Source organism: Macrosteles quadrilineatus, unplaced genomic scaffold (genome assembly GCF_028750875.1).
Source record: "Macrosteles quadrilineatus isolate MER2022 unplaced genomic scaffold, UCM_ALF_1.0 Scaffold_8__2_contigs__length_117827958, whole genome shotgun sequence".
Taxonomy (NCBI): Eukaryota; Metazoa; Arthropoda; class Insecta; order Hemiptera; family Cicadellidae; genus Macrosteles; species Macrosteles quadrilineatus.
The window spans coordinates 9060441-9082288 of NW_026542601.1; the positions used below are offsets into that span (position 1 = coordinate 9060441).

The 21848-nt window shown below is 36.0% G+C and overlaps 1 protein-coding gene across 2 annotated transcripts in view; it reads right to left on the bottom strand.

The window, feature by feature from the left end:
- The window catches only part of LOC128999844 (prominin-like protein), a 61009-nt gene extending 40501 nt beyond the window's left edge, over positions 1-20508 (bottom strand). For both annotated transcript variants that reach the window (XM_054426551.1, XM_054426550.1), the window contains exon 1: positions 20039-20508. In XM_054426551.1, the coding sequence (XP_054282526.1) occupies positions 20039-20387 (349 nt within the window). In that variant the 5' untranslated portion in view covers positions 20388-20508. The remainder of the gene's footprint in view (positions 1-20038) is intronic.
- Positions 20509-21848: the final 1340 nt, after the last annotated feature.

The window sequence follows — 21848 nt, forward strand, 5'->3', positions numbered from 1 at the left end:
CAATATAATAAACTGTGAAAAAGCTAACGTAACATAAAAACAAAACTATAACAAAAGGATGGATCTGGAGGGAGAAAACCCTTTTAATAGAATACTGACAACAAGACATTTCATCACTTAACACTGTTGAGCGTGTGGCCCTCTAAAGGCACCACCAAGGAACTCATACTAATGTTATGTGCGGTGAAAGACATTAAAGTACCGTTAAGTACAAACAAGCACGTAATGTGTGAGCTAGTCGCTAGAGTCGACTGCAGTGATAAGATGTAGTGCAGGTCGATGGACTCGAACTAACAACGTCTGGTCAAAGAATATGTCAACATTGTGTTCTACTGACAAAATCAGTGAATGGACACACCACTCATCTAAATCCCCGAACGCAAATCAGCCTTTTTTGGAAACACTTCAATGTTTTGTGTGTATTATTCATTCTAGTACCGTAGAGTTATATTTTTATACTTTCTTGGTTTCTTTTAGATTCTTTCTCGATCGGATGAACATAGTTATAAAGTTATCATGTTCAAAGATATGTCAACTAATTAGAACATGTTGAGAGGGATTGTCATAACGACGCTTGCAAAGTGATATGCAAGCTATTTTTATGTAAGTTTAATCGTAAAGCTAAAGAACTCAAGCCAAGGTATCTAAAAGTTTCTCTTGGGATTGTATGGAGAAACTTCCAGTATTAGTATTCACTTAGACTCCTTACTGGGACTTGCGCTATCAAAATCCAATGCTGATAAATTTCTCCCAGGTCTAGACAGCCACTTATGCTGTACAAAACAGAACGTATGTGCTGCCACATAGCTTGCAGTTAACGGAATTTTCCAATTCAAATAGCACAGAAGGTTCTCCTCATCTGGAAGACCCGTCGTTTTTGTTTTCTAAGTGCATCTAACAGCTTATGTGCCCTCCTTATAAACCACCTCACAGCAAAATCACACTTCTTAAGTCATTAGTGTGGGGATTCTAACCTGGGTCTTCAGAACATAATACAGTATGAACCTACATAAAAACAAATTTACTGTTTTATCACGTAGATGTAGCTAAAATGTGACTGACAGTATCTAAATAACCTCTAATCCAGCACCAAGACAGTCCAGCGCATTACAAAAAAAAATACTGTTTTTACTGCAGGGAAGTGATAACACACACAATGCAATGTCAAGGTGGTACAAAGAACACACGGTCAAAGAGCTGTGAGGCGAGTTTCCGTTTTCCGTCAGCTATTTCCGCCAACACACGGTCACGATCTCACCTTGCGAGGAAACGGAAATACGGAAATTTGCGGCACAATGTCTGGTGTTTAAACTGACTGCTGGAGTTTTGTACTGCTGTGTTTTTTACGCCAATGGCATTTTTTGCGATTTGAAAGGGAACGGTTCAAACCCTGGTCTTGTTATCTAACGTCGACCTTTTTGTTAGATAGCATCATTAATTCATAGCCCAATGACAAATGGCATCTGGGTCTGGAAACGATCTCGGTTGGATTCGAACCAGCGACCTTCAGACTTGAAGGCAAGCACTACTCTGACTTTGGAAACCTCACATCCTACAGTACACTTCTTACCCAAAGCAAAATCTGACTGCGCTTTCGAGGTGTATTATGATACCAGGGTAAAACTAATTAGTTTATTATTTGATCTTTAATTAGGTTAAAATTGTGTCATAGTTGGTTATATCACAAGGCAAAAATGCCTTCATGGAATAAAGCCTGAGGCTCACAATATAATACTGTACTCAATATTCTGTGATAGTATGCACACATCAAAACTCATTCCACGTATACCAAAACATAAAACTATCTTACGATTGTCTAGCTGACACACATGCATGACAGATATGTAAATGTATAAATTAAACGTCCAAGGCTAAATCTTTAGTTGCTTCCATCACACAAGCCATTTGAATACATACTTGCGCCTCAGTCAAGCTATTTAGCGAAGCTATCTTTATGAGGTCTAACGCCTATGACTTAGCTTTGTAAGATGATATTTTGAATTAGTTTTAGATGTTATTGTATGACAAATAACTGCATGACAATTACTGAAAGTTGTTTATACAACTTAAATTATATTACCGCTGACTGAAGTATCTACGTTATATACCTTCACGTATAAGAACATATACCTCAGTAAGAACAGTAATAGGGTGTATTAAAAACAAATAAGTTCAAGAATTATTAGAATTAATTGTTATTTACAATATGTTTTACCATGTACCACAAGAGACTAGACTAATTGAATTCAACAAATTTGTGGTTATACATAAAATTACATATTATGTTACATTTTCTAAAATAATGACACATTCTCATTAATCAGAATTAAATCCCAAAACCAAAAAAGAACAAAAACATTGCTTTAAATTCAAATGCACAACATCCCACGTTTAACACAATACTGACAACATATCGTAGACAAATGATATCAAAGCCTCGTTGCCAAGAAATAACGATCAAACTTGGTAACTAATTCATAGGAAATACAGAACAAACATTCAATGTTGGTTTGTCGTTATAAGAGAGAATTTTTTACTTCAGTTTGGCAATTTTGTACTGGGAAATAAAATCTGTAAATAATATAAATGAAATAACATGTATAATTTACAAAACAGCATATAAATCTTGGAAACTTTCGTAATGCTTTTAGTTAGTCGTTAGTATTACCAGATTACACCAAGATTACACGCCATGCTACGCCGCTATAATTCAGGGTGAAAACCGATTGATGGTTATCATTTCTGTTCGTAAAATCACAGCAGAGAATATTTTCCGCAGATAAAACGACCCATAGAGTAAACTAGCTCATTGTAAAATGTACTCCAAGAAAAACACATTTAGTCTACATTAACATCTACATGCAGCCAACATAACACATCTAGTAGTCTATATTAGCGGACTCTAATGTATCCGGACAAGAAAGAATAAACACACTCCTCCACACACACAATTGATTTTACAAAGAAACGAGAAGTCTATAAGTATCTAAACTCAATGGTTTAACATAGACTCGTCAATTCGTCAAAATACCAACTTTACCCTTTGCCAAGGAAGAACACAAATGTAAACAGACTTGAAACAAACGCCAAAACACCTCGAACGAGATAAATAATTTTTAAATTCGTCTCGCACATTCAAAAGTCAAAGGTTTAGCTAGAATACTACAAAATAATCTAAATTCCAGCTTTAACTCAGCCAAATGCTACTGCTTAGCCTTGAGATGAAACATTCGCTGAAATAAGCTTCAAATTGTACAATAATATGGTAGTCTAATTTCAGTAAGTCAATGGTTCAACACATATTCACCAAGATTCCAATTGCAGCTTTAGCCCGGATTCAGAAAGATTCATCCAATTCCAGATGACCTTTGCCAAGGCTGAGTCAGCCTCCTTTCTCCAGTGAGAGGCGTTTCCCATCTATGTCTACTTCCCACTGGATGACACGGTTTCCACCACAACCACTTCTACTTACACCGGGGCAATCAACCTCGGATACCGCGGGGAAACTGGGAAGTAGGCTGAGGGAATAGGGAAATGATTCGCAATGGGTTGTTGAGACTATTCATTACACGAGCCATTGTGGAAATCGTCTCTGCATCTTTCAATTCTAGTTGTATTGTTGAGAAAACATATCTTGAGGAAAAATCTCACTAGAATCGGTCTGTACTCTACCTTTACTTGCTTTGTAAATAGCACTACTCAGCAACATACCACATGTACTTATTGTTAAAAGGACAATCCCGATCGTTCACTAGGTCGTGCATTAATTGCGCCAAGCCCTCAAAGGGTCCCAAGAAATGTTCCTAGTTGCACCAAGCCCAAACCGGGTAGGGGTGATTTGCCGGCAGAAGAAATGTAATGTCCTTGTTTACATGTCATTCTAACATATCCTAAGCTAACCTAACTTAACAGAACCTAACCAAACCCAACTTTACCTAACCTATTCCCTACTCAATTATTATACTGTACAGTCAAAGACGGCCACTTGGCGTAATGAACGTATCGGGTGGTCCCTGGAGTAGTTGGCAAAATTCAGGAATACCTGACTAGAGTGTCTTGATTAGGAACTTTTGGGACTAGTCCATTGTTGGAATCAACCTCGGCGGAAATGAAATATACAACATCACTTTATATTCTTTCTAAATGCCCGTATACGTATTTCAAATACATTGTCAAAGTGAACCTCGATAAGAAGAAAATGTGTACTATCACTTGATAACTAACTTGTTTCTACTGCATTAGGAATTGCTCATCAACTACTTCATCCGTAAAGGGAAACCCGCCACTATTCGGACATCCCTAAATTACCCATATTTTTCAGAAACACCAATTCCGGCACAGTTTTTACAGTTTGCATAACACTTGTGTTCCCTCCAAATCACCTCCAGTTCCCGCGGTATCCGACACCGTGGTGCGATCCTCGGGACAAGCCGACCGTGCTTCCCTGTGAACGTCCCCCCTCCGAGCGTTTCAAATTTGAGAGCGACGGGGGAGGTCCACAATGAGATTCTCTCCACTCCAATCCACTGGCACATTTCTCGTTCTCACCTGGGTCACAGAAAACGTACTACTATAACCCAGAATGCCAACCGCATGGTAAAAAGCATTAAGCGGTTTGAGAGAGCTTTGCCTGTCAATCCGTAGGCAGCGCCACCAGGGTTGCTATGCTATTGCATGGCAACGATGGTGGCGCTGCCTACCAATTGACAGGCAAAGCTCTCTCAAACCGCTTAATGCTTTTTACCATGCGGTTGGCATTCTGGGTTATAGTAGTACGTTTTCTGTGCCTGGGTCCAGCAGTGATGCCACACTTCCCGCGTCATTATCGTGTTTCCGATAAATTATGGTGTTTCCAAATTATCGTGCTCTTGTAAAATTAAGGCGATTTCAAAATCACCCATCACTATGCATGTTAGTCGAGCGTGAAATACCCGTTTAAGTTTTTTTCCTGTTATTTGAATTCCTATATAAAACTTTCTTTTATAAAATACTACCGATTGCCGAACCAGATAGCAAGAATCCTGGAACAATATTGTCCTACGCACGGGAATCAAGTATTCAATTGAAGTATTCACATGTAAAACAGACACACAAAATTAAAATTATGGCTTTCACATTTCCTTCCCCTAAAAACTATCTTTCTTTCAACAGAAAAAATCATAAAATCCTCCAAGTGTCTGATTCAGAATCTGCAAAAAACCTTCCAAAGTTGTAATAATATTATTTGAAGAAGATATCTCGTTGTATAACATCTCTTTGGATGCACCTCTACTTGAAAACCAAGTAAACATACCCACCAAAAACTCCTATAGTTTAGGAAAAATTATTCCTAGCCTGCGAGACATATCCATTCTTTGTTTTGTAGATAGATGGACCCAGGCTTACCTTGAGACTTACCAATGGTGACTGGCGAGATTTTATTATACACAGCTAACGATAAAAACGAATCCTTACATAAAACGACGTCGACGAAATCCCATTCATTCAACAACAGCCATGATACAGTTTCCACACCCTATATCGGCTACGACACAGCAGAGCGTAACCGTGGCGTAACCTTGCGTAACCGAGTGGCGAGTGACCAATGACCACTTCAGTGTAAACATAGTCAGAGGTACCAACTAAACAAAGCAAAATTCCCTGAAGCCTCTCATAGTACCCGAAAGCCAAGTGGTTATAGGGCTCCCCTAACAATCAAAACGTCACCGGTCCGATCCTGAGAAGTCAGAAGTTTGTTGGTTCGAAACTGGACCCAGCTGTTCCTTTAATGACCCTGGCTCATGAAACAGCTGATCTTAGTCAGTAACAAAGCTACACAGATCATCTCACACATTCTACACTCACCCTTAACTCATATTTGGGTTAAAATCATCGATCTCTATTATTACTACAGCGTTAAAATACACACCTAAAACAACCCATCTCAATGATTGACAATCAACAATTGAAGTTTATAATGAATGGCCTCTTTGTTGCCATGTTGTTTAGAGGCATTTTCGCGACTGGGTCCCCAATTTTGATAAAATAAATGGGTCAATTATGATCCCCAGCATTATCGTTATTTTTCATTCGTTCCTATCGTCCCACAATTCGTCGAAATACTGTATCTCCTTGCCGTCAAATTGTGGTTAAAGTCAACGCTTGATCCGTACAAGGTGATATATGAAGTATTACGTTTACAAGTTACACAAGTGAGCCCCAAGTAACAACAACTGCCGTGTAGCGTGTATAGTGTAGGTCGTATCGTTGTGTCCCACGGCTGTTTGACTCGCCAATTCGCTTCGTTAGCGCAGGAAGGAACTGCGCGGATCGTCCTTCATCATTACAGCACCTACTTGCGATGTAACAACAAATGTACTATCAGCTAACGCAGATTTTAGGAATATATTCACACAAACCATTGTAATTAGGGCAACTACCATTTCAAAACAAATACTACCCCATTGACCAAGGTTTGTCTTATTTTGGCTAAGCAGAACTGGGATGCAACCTCTTGAGGTCGCAGGAAAAATAATTTTTCATATCTAAAGATCACGTTTAAGTCAGATAAAAGACCATTAACTTGACAAATTCCTGGAAAATAGTGTGAACTCTGGCAACACACGACTTAACGTTATATGTATACAAACTGTTATATACTAAAATCCCTGGGCAACTGACGCAAAAGAATCTCCGGCTCAAGTTCATTGTCCTATTGCAAGACAGTCGATAAGAATAATACCTCGAACCTCGATAACAAAGTATTTTATCATCCTATAGCATCCTAGGTGTTGTTAGTATATTAGATTGCACGAACGTTTGAGAAACTGAAAACTAAAAAGAAAATGTAAATTATATAAGTCATATTTATTTTGGGACGATGCAAAAGTAGTTATATGGATGGACACAATTGTGAACTTTTTTACCTCTACTCACAAAAGTGTAGACTACATACAAAACCTACAAACTCACAGAAATTATTTGATTTGTTAACGTTACGTCATAAACGCAAGCACAAATCTGATAAAATAGGCCCTACTTAAACAGGCCGTCTTCGAAAAATCTCTAAATTTATTAAGCTGGAATATTACTTTCCCTCCAAAGGAGGCTCAAGACTTTGCCACCATAAGCCCTTCCTCCTCAGACGACGCTCCGGAAGATGCAATTCTCCCATTAGCCACGTCCTGCTGTGATAACTGCAAGGGTCACTGACTTGAGTCCGATAACACCACAGTATAGTAGTAATGACATGACATTCGATGAGATAACACTATAGTATGGTAGCTGGCATGACATTCAATGATATAACACTACAGTATGGTAGCTACGACATGACATTTGATGAGATAACACTACAGTATGGTAGCTATGACATGACATTCTATGAGATAACACTACAGTATGGTAGCTACGACATGACATTCTATGAGATAACACTATAGTATAGTTTGGTAGCTGTGACATGACATTCGATGAGATAACACTATAGTATAGTAGCTATGACATGACATTTGATGAGATAACACTATAGTATAGTAGCTATGACATGACATTCGATGAGATAACACTATAGTATAGTAGCTATGACATGACATTCGATGAGATAACACTATAGTATCGTAGCTATGACTACACATTCGATGAGATAACACTACAGTATAGTAGCAATGACATGACATTCGATGAGATAACACTACAGTATAGTAGCTACGACATGACGTTCGATGAGATAACACTACAGTATAGTAGCTATGACATGACATTCGATGAGATAACACTACAGTATAGTAGCTATGACATGACATTCGATAAGATAACACTATAGTATAGTAGCTATGACATGACATTCGATGAGATAACACTATAGTATTGAATCTATGACATGACATTCGATAAGATAACCACTATAGTATGATAGCTATGACATGACATTCGATGGGATAGCAATATAGTATAGTAGCTATGACATGACATTTTATGAGATAACACTATAGTATGGTAGCTAAGTATGCCATGACATTCGATGAGATAACACTATAGTATAGTATCGTAGCTATGACATGAAATTCGATTAGATAACACTATAGTATAGTATCGTAGCTATGACATGGCATTCGATGAGATAACACTAAGTATCGTAGCTATGAATTGACATTCGATGAGATAACACTGTAGTATAGTAGCTATGACATGACATTCGATGAGATAACGCTGTAGTATAGTAGCTATGACATGACATTCGGTGCGATGACACTATAGTATAGTAGCTATGACATGACATTCGATGAGATAACACTATAGTATAGTAGCTATGACATGACATTCTATGAAATAACACTATAGTATCGTAGCTATGACATTACATTTTATGAGATAACACTGTAGTATAGTAGCTATGACATGACATTCGATGTGATAAAACTATAGTAAGGAAGAACACTTTATGAGATAACCCTGTAGCACTGTATAAAAGCTACGACTTGAAATTCGATGAGAGAACACTATCCGTAGAAAGGGAGAAGTTACATCTTTGAAAGAATAAAATCAAATAATCTTTGAAAACAATTCAAGGACCACTTGAGAAAATCAGGGTTTCAAGTGGTATTACAATGTTTAAGTAGCTCTTGAAGAGATTAAAAATAAACTTATTAATAGTACGACGTAGAGATAACTTAAGTAGCTTACAACTAGCGTGGGAAAACAGCTGATAATACAGTGATAGAGTAAGTAGTATTTGTGTTGTACTATCACAATCATACATATTTATCATACTCCCGTGTAGATTCGACAACGTTGCCTGAAAACAATTTTAATGTATGCTAGTGTACGTAATTTAAATTTAGTGTGCATTTTTCGCTACTGTACTTGTTCTTTCAGTAAAAAAATATGTATGTTTATTTTTATTGTATTACTTATGAACTTGCCATGTGTTTAAAACATTTATGTACTCTAGATGCAACTTTCTTCTTTATACAACAGGTTATATAAAGAAGATAAACACAATTAAGTCCAAACTGTTTACGTTGAGTTCTACCCGATACAAATCACTACAAATACATCAGCTGATATTTACTAACTGTTGGCATTCTTTGTTGTGTAAACACATTTAAAGTGTCAAACAAACAAACTAATGTCAACAATGCAAACTATTAGAGTCAGCTGTATACCAGCTGATTGAATCGAGTAAACGATTCGCAGATGAGTCAACAAAATTGATTGAGATAATGTGATTCATTGATATAATAGGGCAATGCTATGATTTATTGTTCTAAAGTTATAATCATTATGAAACATGTATTAAGTAGGCTACATTATTTTTTAACTCATTCAATTACTTTATTTAATTTCAATTAGTATGTAAATATTACAGAAATGGCATAGCTTGAAATCTGCGTCATTGTAATGTTTATCATAAAAAAACAAAATTATCAATTATGTATCAATTTTAAATAATTAATTAAAATATTCAAGTTGTTGGTATAAATGTGTACGAAATTCTTCCAACATGGAAATGGTTTATACGAATAGGCAATTTCTCTCAATTCTATTTCAATTTCTAAACCAAATATTTCTTTCTTCGTGAATATTATTTGATTGTATTTGTAGACCAAATATTTCTAAAACTATCTTATGATGGCCTAAGAAAATTATCAAAGTTAAAGTTTCCATTTTATGCATATTTTTATTGTTTTGATATTTCGTCGTCAGTAATAATGCCAGGACATTGGCGACAACGAAAAGCGGTCGAAAGCGGCCTTGATTCGTTTAGGCTTGTATTTTAACATAAGCATAAAAATATGAAACTATTATATTATTTATCTATCAAATCAGTGTATTGATCACATACAAACCAATCACATAAGTTACACGACTAGAAGACTAACTTTACTCTTCTCATAAAAATGCTCATATATCCGTATTGTACTTTGCTTAAAATGCTTACTATCAATTAAATCCAAAAGGATAATAATATTTTAGCAACATGTTACTGTATGTATATTTTTGTTGTTGAACTGTTGTTTTGTTGTTGTGTGTTTTTACACTGATAACATTTCTCATCTGTTTCATGACTCTGAGATGACTCAGTAGAGGAAAGTAGGCCAGTATTACGTAGGCCACAGGTAAACACCTCCATGTATGTCAATGTTACACGTTCAACTACTCTACCAAACATTGTAAAAGTGTAACTGTAAAGACACTGTTAGTTGGCGAGTACACCAAGTCTTTCCAACGCAATCAATGGCAGTGCATACGAAGATTGGTCCTTCGAACCGGATACAGTACAGTTTTCTTAATGTATGTTAATTTTGATTCATTTCCATTGAAGACGATTTTCAGTATTAACTGCATTAAATTATATAACTCAATTTTATCGTTTTCCTCCTTGATTAAGAGACCACACAGGGAATAGTTTGAAAAATGTCAATTTAGTTATACTATACTGCAGAGAAATCCACCCAAATTTAATTGTAAAATACTTTAAGAAGCAACTCCATCCAGGATTGTAACTTAGTAAATTTTGCAATTACGTTTTGTAATTTCAAAAGTCAGCAAAAGAATTAGGCCTAGCTTCTGGATTACGAAAATTAAAACAACGACTAACTATTCAAAGTACAAGCATAGATGAACCTATGATAACGGTATTAAAGTTGTTTTAACAAAACTAAAATAACAAATGCATTAAATGATATTTTAAGAACACCCCACACTATTAATAAAATGATTGAGGAAATAACACCAAAAGCACAAAATTCCAATATGAGGTAGCTATAGAAGTTCGCATTCAAGACTATGACTATGGTCTTCAATGGTATTCAAGGTATGACTATGACAACAGGAGGTAAGAAGAAACAAACACAAAAACAACAGTTATGCTCAGGTTTTGATGCGGACCTGAAACCATGTGTTTTATTTATTCAAAATTTCACCACTTTCTGAAACAATACCACACTTCCCAAAAGCGCAACAAAGTAACGGTATTTGACATTATTTCCCAAAATCGGCGGTTCGTGACAATAGAAAGCTGCCAGGAAGTGAGGTTATGCCGAACGATCAGCTGTTTCAAAGACCACCGAAGCGAGACGAGATGTAACAGCTGACTCATCTCACAGCCCTCCGAACTATACCAGCCAAAAATATTATATTTACAAACAGTGTAAGAGTGAACCTGATTCAAGAAAAGCTGCAATGATCGTGACAAGAGAAAATAACAAGTCTTTGTTATTTAACGATAAGACTAATTGGAAAAATGAATCACCAACAGTAGCTCGTTATCATCTTCTCATTTCTCAAAGTTTATACCGTTAATCGACAAAGGGGCGACAATGGAACGTTCAATAAAATATACTAAGATTAAAAAATTAAAAGTCACATAGGCTAAATTATTTGGCTGTCTGGGTGAGCAAGTAAATTAATACAAAAATAAATATTTAATCTCCAAACTCAATACTGATTCTCAAAAAAAAAGCTCAATCTTCAAATTAAAACTCTTCCTTTCAAAAACCTATCAATACAAAATTTATTCTGTGGGATTCTCTATTTCTTTGCGGTTTGTAAAGTGGTGCACATATTGTAATTTGTGACGTCACTACAGCGTTGAACAAAAGTAAGACTTTTATTGGAGGTCAGCTAAAGTATAGATATAAATTGGAACATTTTTTAAGAATACGAAACAGATGTTATTCCCTGTTCCCTGTCACTCAACACTGTTTGAATGTGACCTGTGGTAGGCATACAGCTAAAATAAACCTTTAATTTTCATACAAAACACACACACACGCACACACATTGACCATATCAAATTTACTAATAGTCAACCAAATAAGCCTAAACTTATGTTTCCAACATAGCAACAACGAATAAGTCACACAAGCTGAGAATAGAAAAACATAATTTTAACTAATTTAATCTTTTAACAAGTTGTAGCAAAACAATCGTTCCAGCAACCCTTAATATATTTTCCATTCTTATCTCTATTCCAGTAATCACTGCGTCACATAGCGACCTTGACCTAGAAATTGCAGATCGGTTTGTTGCCATGGCAACCATGGAACAGCTGTTCTCATTGATCCACCACCTCGTGCAACCCTTTCACCAAGTCTTTGTTTACATCTGGTTTCAAGTTGCGCAATCTGCGGTTGAATGCACAATAGACTGAACTATAGTCTACAGATATTACATGAAAAATGTATTTCGATGCGCATTTCGTTTCGATTCTTGTAATTATTAAACCCATTGTTTGCTTCAGCCAGAACAAGATTTCCATTTTTTTGTCAACATACTCCAGCCAACTCTTTACAAGTAATCATTAAACTTTAATCGAAAATACGTCCTATTCACGTGTTAAACCTCAACCAGTTGTATAATAAAAATACCTAATTGGGTTAAAGAAGTCGAGAGTGTGAACTGCTTAAAAATACAGACTTTTCTGAAAACGCCAAACTGGTAGGCCATCATTACAGTTTATAGTAAACTATAGCATTTTAATTTCACATAAACTGTCGTATGATAAAAATAATAACGGATACAAATGATCCTGACAGTTCCTAACTGCGTGAGGCTTGTTTAACCATTTTATCATAGACTAACCAATTATTTTATGTAATAAAGAATTGGCTGCAGCTTTTCCATGTCAGATGGAAAAGTCAAAGTTCAATGTAAAGGGTTTATTTGTCATGCAGCTCTAAAATGTGATATTTAGCTCGAAAATATCAAAATAATCCAGATGAAATCCATTACATTACCATGTAATACAGTATGGATTAAATTATTTCATCTATGTTATAGATACGAAGGATGCTTTGCTGCTTTGTGTTTATTGCTGGATTAAAAAACAAATATCTAAACTATGCATTTGAAGATCCACACCTCCCGCACCCCCTAAGCCACCCAAACAAACCCTCCACATAACACCTGCTTTCATTGATCCAAAATCAGCCCACCCTCCCAACAAGGTCATATCTGTTTATTCCTACTGCACTTTCCCACCTGCATTCTTTAGTTTGCGAATTGTTGTTGACAAAGTATAAATACCGTAGTACGTTTTGAATTCACTTTAAATTCAAAAATGAAAAGTAGGCTATAAAACTAGTAAATAAACGGCCGTACATTGTCAATAAAACGGGGACCCGTTGTTGGCAAATTTATGGGGCATCTCGAAAGTGGCTTATTTTGGTATGCTGATCTGAACCGAGAAACGTGCTACAGACTTGAAATTTGCCAAGGGTGTAGTTATAGTAAATCTAATAAGGCACCAGCCCCCAGCGTTGCTCAACTTATTTGCAAATAACTTTTATTGGTTAGTAAATCGATCAAAGTGGAAGGTGACATGCGAAAGAGAATACAATTTCCTACAAATTAATACCTACTAGACCTATCTATTTCTTGAAAATACTCAACCAAGGCAGCCTAAGGTTGGCTACAAATAAAAAATATAAAAAAAACTGTCTATCGGTCTCCTCTGCGACCATTCCCTAGTCTCTTAGGGATACGGGGGGGGGGGGGGTAAAACACATTCGATTTGATTCGGAACACTCTTTTTACGTTTATATTTTACGTACATTTTACTCAACATAACAACAAAACCTACGTCTTATTTTTTTCATCCGTCAGTCTTGAACTTTCCTAGCATATATTTTATAATTTACACAAAGCGTTAGGCCTACATTCAATTCTAAAGGTGCCCAAGTTCGCACCTTTAGGACTGCCCTGAATTAGCCCATCCAGGTTATCAAGTCGTTTATGTTAGCATTTCTCAAGGTGTTTAAGGTCTTACGATTCCAAAATATCTGCCTTGTAAAACACACAAAATACCCGTTGATTCAAAAATCTATTCTCAAACCTTGAATTCAAACGAGATTAAATCAAATAGAACCGCAACTGCCTGTTTCGTTACACTGTTGAAATACAGTACTACATAAAATAGTAAGAAAATAACAAAATAACCAAGACCCAAGGAGCGTGGAAGGAGCAATGACCTTGAGTCATCAGACACGCACTGCTACCAACCCAACAACCGGAAACAGCTGTCTGTTGACATACAGTAATGCCAACAGCTGATTGGAATAAACAAGTCTACCAGTAATAATAAACAAAGATAACAGCAATGGTCTCACAAGAGACTCCTTGATGTTTTAGAAGTGCAAGACATAAAAACAGCTGTTGTATATTGGTCTTTAATTCTTTTAGGAGAAAGTTTTATTGACTAGAGTTCCATAGACTGTCAAAGTTTGCTTAGGTAAATAATTATACAGTAGGTTAGATAATCACATGTGTTTGGGCATCTATAATTCAAGGGAAAAGTAGCCTTTTCAACCTATTATAAACATAAAACTTATCTTAAAACATATTTTGTAAGGACAAAGAGTAACAGATTTTTTCCTTTCTACATATTTTTTTACTCTATTGAGACTCCACACTATGTAGTACCATTGACTATTAGGTAGTACCATGGTAGTACCTAACACAGTTTAAAGATGCATTAAGTAGCATAGCACCAGTTCATATTATTGGCCATTTGTAGTGTAGCATAAATGAATTGTTTTAATTATCTGTTAAGTTAGTCGATTAAATTGACTAATTGATTGTTTTGGAGATTTAAATTGATCCTCCAGTTGATTACATTGCACTTGTTGTTCTTTTAAAATCTCCTCTGCAAGTTGTTGTTGTCTCTTGTTGTTCTTTTAAAATAACTTTACTATTATCATTGTCCATATAGGTAGTCAATGCTGTTATCCTTACAAAAAATAGGTAGATTAGTGTTGTAGCTCATTTGATAATCAGAAGTCAGAAGTTGTTGGTTCATCCTCAAAAGTCAGTACCATAGTGTTGCCTTGACCAACCCTAGCATTTTGTGATTCAAAATTCGACATAGATGTTAACAGCTGATTTCTTTCAGTAGTAGCAACGAATACTAGAAAATACCTAGGATTCGTGGTAGTACCGGTAGCTACACAGCAGTTAGGCCCTACCTTGTTTTTTTTTTTTCAGAAATCAGAAACTTTTTATTGCTGTAATTTGCAAGGTACATGCAGGGTTGATATGAACACTGTTGATGGCATGTAAAGAATAATCTCATAGTAAAAGTTGACTTTAAAAATCAATTTTAAAATGACTTCCAAGCATTTAAAAAATTTAATAACCCTAGGTAAAAGTTAGGCTTAATCAGATTTTAGGCTAAAGTAACCTATAAACATTACAGCTCAGGTTACTTAAACTGGTATAATTTGGCCTTACAAAAGCAGACCACGGTCAATGCCAGACAAAACCATAACATTAATTAACAGAATAGACCTTCAATTAACCAGGGGATTATTTTAACAATTAACCCTGAGAGTGAGGCATCATGAAAACTAAATGAGACCAGCCACTAACTTAATCATCTGAGAGCCATGTTTCACAATCCTCAAGCCTATTCTAACTTAGGAATCTACAATGTTTGTTGAGGTCAATTAATTGCTGATCGACTTATTTTAAGTTAACCTCAGATTGAAGGAATCACCAACCGATCACACAAAAATACCTACCCAAAAAATTACATACTGTTGAAACAATAATATTACAGTAGGCTAAACTTAGCAGAATAATTTAATAAACTAAGGCTAATAGTTTTTGTTATTGTTTATCACTGTAGCGCAACTAGGCCATAAAATAATATCGTAAAACTCCAAAGAAAAGAAAGAAAACCCCAATTCAATGATATAACGTCCATTCGAAAACAAATCACAACTCAAATAAAAATTGACAATACCTATATATTCATGTATATTATTGTAAAAACCGTTGAGAGAAATCAATAAATACCTAAATGAAATATTTTGGAATGTGTAATAAGTTAATTTGCCTATTTGTTTACCAACTATTTGTTTAGTAAACTTATTCCATACTTAGACTATTAGTAATAGTCAACGCTATTAGTCAAAGCTTAAAGGTTAAGATCTATAAAACAGCTAAATCCTTAACGATAAACAAATAAATAACTTAAGGCCTAAGGTATGCAAGGAAGAAAGGGCTATGAACCGTATGAAAACACTGTCCAACAGAAATAACTTAGGCAGTTGTCTCAGCAACGGAAATGGTGGAAAACGAGACTGATTGTTGGAAAACAATAGACAATCAACAATGGCCTGTAGAAGTTTCAGCAATAGTATTTATCTCAGGAGGAATCTGCAATATGGGTAGTTAGAATACAAACGACAAACCAAAATAATTGTTTGTGGCAGGTTAAAATGTAAGTTAGATACAGTTATAAAACTTTTTGGAACCTGGGCGAACTTTAAATTTTTGAAGAATAAAAGTTGAAAGAACAAAAAAAGATACACTAGGCCCTATACCTCTAATAACACTAGTTAGGTCAAGTGGGGTACGGTAAGTGTACGCTCCAAATCACACAGTACAACTTTGACCACAGATTTATACTCGTAGGTGCTACAAAAACCATTTGTTGAGCTTATTCTTTGGAATGTTTTGTATGAGGTTTTTTATTTTGATAAAAATATGAATTTCAGTTTGTGTTTTTGAGAATTTTTTTGTAAAATGATGTTGGGGGGTGTACACACTTACCCCCACTGCATATTACTTGATGTTGGGACAAGGGGATTGTAGAAGTAAAATTTAGCTTTCTTTAGATTTTATATTCATTAAAATAAGGTAGGGGCCTATCTCAAACGTTCAGGTGATGTAAACTTTTTTGTGAACCTCCGCAAGGGAAAACGAAAACCCCAGCTTTATTATAAATTCTAAAGAAAATAAAAACCTTATGATTCCACTAATTCCATTTTATTAACGGTAACAATTGCTTGTCTCAAAGAGCAGAAAATGAGCTTTATTTTGGTTTTTTTTATCAATTAAATATCTTAAACTATCCAGTAACATAGTTAACAGATTGTTCTTAAACCTCAGCTCGGGGAAGTAACTTAAAACCTTTAAGAGGCGGTTCACGAGTACGGGGTTTCGTGGCCCGCGGTTATCGTTGATCTCGACCAATTTTAACCGACGGTCAAAAAATGGGTTCACGACATAGTGCGTTAGCCGAGATCAAGCTTAGCCGAGACCAACTCTGGCCGTCGATCAAGAGCAGGGATTAACTGGGAATTTTCGTTGGGAGGTTGGCAACAGCCACCTGCCGCGCCGCTGCTCGCGGTCGACGAGCCCCAAAACAAGAGGATGACATTGCGTCATAATGATTGGTACATAAATTATTATAATTAAACAGAGTATTTACTGATATCGTATAAAAGGTTGTGGACTTGCACTTGAATTCATTTTATATTTAAGTTTAAGGTTACTCAATTTATCATTGAATTATGAATAATACACTTTTACTGAATACATTGAATCGGGAAAATGCAATTAGGTTTTAAAAAAAGTTTATACAAATCTTGGTAATGTTTGCAATAAAATTCGATTACCAATTATGTTCAAAAATAAGACATACTTTATCAGGTTTGCAATTGTATCCAAACGTTCAAATTATTTAATAAAATGACTGCTCTTTTCAAAGATTTATGAATATCTTTTATGTATCAGTAATTTGTATAAAAAATTAATTTCGAGCAACAACTGGCTATTATAGGAGCAGAGTTGCCTTCATACGTATACAGTAATAAACGTAAATATAAAATGGCAAACATACAATAACATTTTATGACACCAAGATCTTTTAAATCGGTTCACAATTGGGGCTACAAACAGCAGGCCTAAGAACATTTGCGCGTGCCAGACGGGCAGAGCGCAGCCCTGCATGAGAAAACAGGTTATAATTTTAAAAAATATTTTGTTGTAATACAACGTTTTGTATATTTAACTATAGAATTTATCTTTTACCTCAGCAAATTGAAGCAATTTATTGTAAATCCCGATATGACAAATATTAAGACATTGATTGTGAAAAGGTCTTTCTTTAACTAATCTTAAATCATAAACATAATAATATAAACATATAATTTAAAACATACGAAATAAAATTTGGATACTTTAATAAAATGACCTATGTTTTATATGAATTTTATGGCGGAACAAAAATTTAACTAATTTTATACAATAAAAAATCTTAGACAAACCTAACAGTGTTTGATGGAACCATTTTTATTTTGATATGATTCAGCTGAAATAAAAGGATTCAAAATTGCTAAAATAAATATAAAGAATTTACAAAATAAGATTTGATTGCAATTTAAATTTATATGAATATGCTAAGCTATTAGTTATATTTTTACGTAGTAATAATTAATCAAAATGCCTCAACAGTTACTTTTTACGATGTTTTGCATGTTTTCGGCTATCAGTAGTAAAAAAATTAAAAAAATACATATCATGTTGAGGGTAATGAAATTGTTCGGAATTTAATGGCGAATCTGAATATAACATTCTTTTTGCTAACAAAATAACAATAAACGAGCAAATGAGATAATCCCGACATGATGTCACCTTAACCCTGCCCCCTAGCAGGGTTAAGTTGAAGACCAAAACCATTGTTATTTACGCTCGAGATTATCCAGTTTGCGCTAGACCATGACTCGTGAACCCGACATTTGGCCCGGGGTTTACTCTAATTGAACCCGTGAAGCCGACTTTTTGCGCTCGGGTTTATCCCTGTCATAATTGGGTGAAGTTTATCTGTCTGCGCTCGAGCGCGGGTAACCTCGTACTCGTGAAGCCGATTTCCAAGCCGCGGCGCAAAAAACCGGCTATAACTGGATTTTGCGCTCGAACTAAGGATAACCCGTGACTCGTGAACCGCCTCTAATACTTTAAAATGCATTTGACTTTACCGGTAGCCCTAAATGTTCCTACCTATATTAAACATCAAAAAACTAAATCTACAAAGTTCAAGTTTTTCCTTGTAATACAAGCAAGAGATAACAAAGTTTTCTTTATTCTTAGATAATTTATTAGTCATTGAGGGGGGGGCACATACTTGCCACATGGGAAAAATTACACTTTTGCCCCTAACATGTTTTTACACGGGGTAAGTGTACACTCCCCCCCCCTAACTCCCCAAAATTGACTTTTAGGGCGAAAAAAATGTTATTTTTTAATTCCCCTTCAAAAAATACGTAAGATTACCAAATTTCAGTTACCCTACTTAGTCAACTTATCCTTCCTATTATAATTAAATATTTAAATTTATATTTAACTTATGGTAAACTCATAGAAATCATAGCAAGAATTTTTTAGTGATTAGGCCTATAATTTAAAAGAGAAGAGGGCCTTGTTTGAAATTACCTTTGGCCAAGTTATCAAATTTTTTTATTAATAAACAAATTTGTTATTAGCTGGAAGTCTACTTGCCCCGGGTGTACACTTAGGGTACCCCCACTTGACCTAAATAATATATTTTTACACTTATACTGTTGGACTCACCAGACATTAAACACGGTACATATTCAACATTACGGTACCTTCCTACCCTAATGTACGTCTAGTAGGCCTATAGTAAACTCCTGTGACGATGTTTAAGCGAGTTTTTCAGGGGTGGTGTCTACAGGAAATCTCGGCAACAAAAGCCATTTGAGAAAGTTGTAGGCTCTAGTGTTTGTGTCTAGGAACAGTTTAAAAACGTCTTATATAATTACGACGTTTTAGATGAGTTGGGATATTCATTCCTGTTTATCCTCCGGTAGATGATATAATTTATTTCGTTGTATTAGCTACATGACAGGAATCTGCCAGTCCAAAATTTGGGACTGTCTGGCCTAGGAGTACAGCTCGGCCAAAACTTCTGTGCGCGTGGACGGGTCGCTACTAGCCGAACTAAAACATACGGGCACCGGCTATTGGCAGTGCTGGGGGTAGTGGTGAGTGAGTAGCAAGACACAAATGTTTTCACAAAAGTACCCCCGCCAACCCCCTCGCCTAGACTCAACCAGATCTGGTCGCGCGCACAGAAACTTTGGCCGACCTGTACCTATGCCATAGGTCTGTAATAGGCTAGGCCTAAAGCTTGAAAATACAAAAGGCCTTAAACAAGTAAGTTACCCCCTGTAAACAGCTTAATCTTTATAATTTTAGGTCCTAACTAGGCCCTAGGTGCACACGCTATCTAATATTAAGAACTAACCTTCAGGATATAGCTCCCCAGGAAAGATGATGTTCATGAAGGTTTTCGTGATGAAGTAGAGATGTCCCATTCCTCTTGGGTAATGTTTTGTGGTGCTGTTGTAATCATTTGATACATCGGCGACACTGTATTTAATTTGCTCGAAAGGCAAATTCAATTCCTGATAGCTAGGTACATTCGGATTACTAGTGGGAACATTGTAGTTCTGTTTTTGGGCTAGCTGAAGAAGCCTTTGTTGTTGTTTACGGGATACGACACAAGACGATTCTCGCACTAGTATCACACAAATCACAGCACTAACTATCAACATTTTGAAACTGTCCGGTAGTCCGGACTTGGACGCTAACATTTTAGTTAAATATAACTAATAAACGACCAAAAATCATTTGTAATTCATAACTAAACAAAGACAAAGCGACTGACATCCGAACTCAACAAAGAGGGAGCTCTGACTCGGACTCGGACTCGCGTTCGTCCGTCGTCGTCTCGTCTCGTCAACCAACCACAGCCGAGAGCCGAGTCAGTGTTGCCAAACTCCACAGCGAACACGGTTGATTAGCAAAAACTAAATTCCCTTTTCTGCATATTATGTAGCAAATCCCTCTGTGTCCCGCTCAACAACTTAAAACTATCCCACTTATTCAGCAGTTTCTCGTCTTTCTACCTGCAGCGTAACTTTTAATTAGTTTTACTGACTGTTATCCATAAAAATTAATTAAATAAAGTCAAAGGTATTGATTAATCTGCACTACCAACAGTAGATATATTATTATATTGCGTGTTGTAGAGTTAGAGTGTGTGGTAGATTTGCCGAAAACTACGAGGTTGAACGAATTTCCTAAGGGCTCTGCCCCACGCCCCCAAAGGATTTCTAAAATTAGTAATCAATTACGAATGTGTAACTAATTCGTACAGCGAGCTTATAGGGACATCATTCTCTTCCGCGTCTTCTTCCCGGTATAGCAGCTCGGGGTAAAGCGCAAAACACATGCTTCAAAAAAGTCCCTCGTTTATTTTGTAGATTTTTTTTAATCCCCCTGATATCCTGCCGTTCCTTTTTGATCCTGATAAGGATTCATAAATCAAATCCTGAAAACGGGATAAGAATCCCGCAAATTACAACAATCGACTTGGTAGTCGCGATAGAACAGTGCTGCCAGCTTCACTACGTGTATACCTTACTAGTTAGTTGATAAAACATACTCTGTTTTATATATCGTCAACACTAGCGATCAATGTCACCGGACATGAACTAGACACTAAAAACGAACTTCAAAATTTACAATGGGGATGAGAAGTCTACTTGTGTTGGTTAGTCTATGGTTTAAAACATAGATTAAAGAGAGTATCTACCTATTTGACATATGTCTACTCTACTCTTTAATCTGTGGTTTAACCTAAAATTAACACAACAGTAGGTGTTTCTTTGTCTGTAATTCATACTTTACCACCACCACCTTAGAGGAGTAATTAAATGTCTCAAAAGTATTATTAGGCCAGTGACACACAAAGTTAACTTTGAATGTATAAAAACAACTTGCTGGTCATACACCATGCAGGCACATGTCTCCATATTAATACGATCCCAGGCGTGAGGGTGTTGGGTGTAGCCACGGCCGCCTTTAACTACAGGCCGCGGCCTTCGGAGTGGCAACATCGCAAGTAGGGTTGTAACAGCTGTTTTGTTTGGAGGCAACTAATGGTGATTTGTGTATTTTTTTAGAATACAAAAGCTTGTTTACTGGGTTATATAGTTATATAGGTATATAGTGATAATTTTGTTAACAATCCTGCATTTTTGATTTGCAGT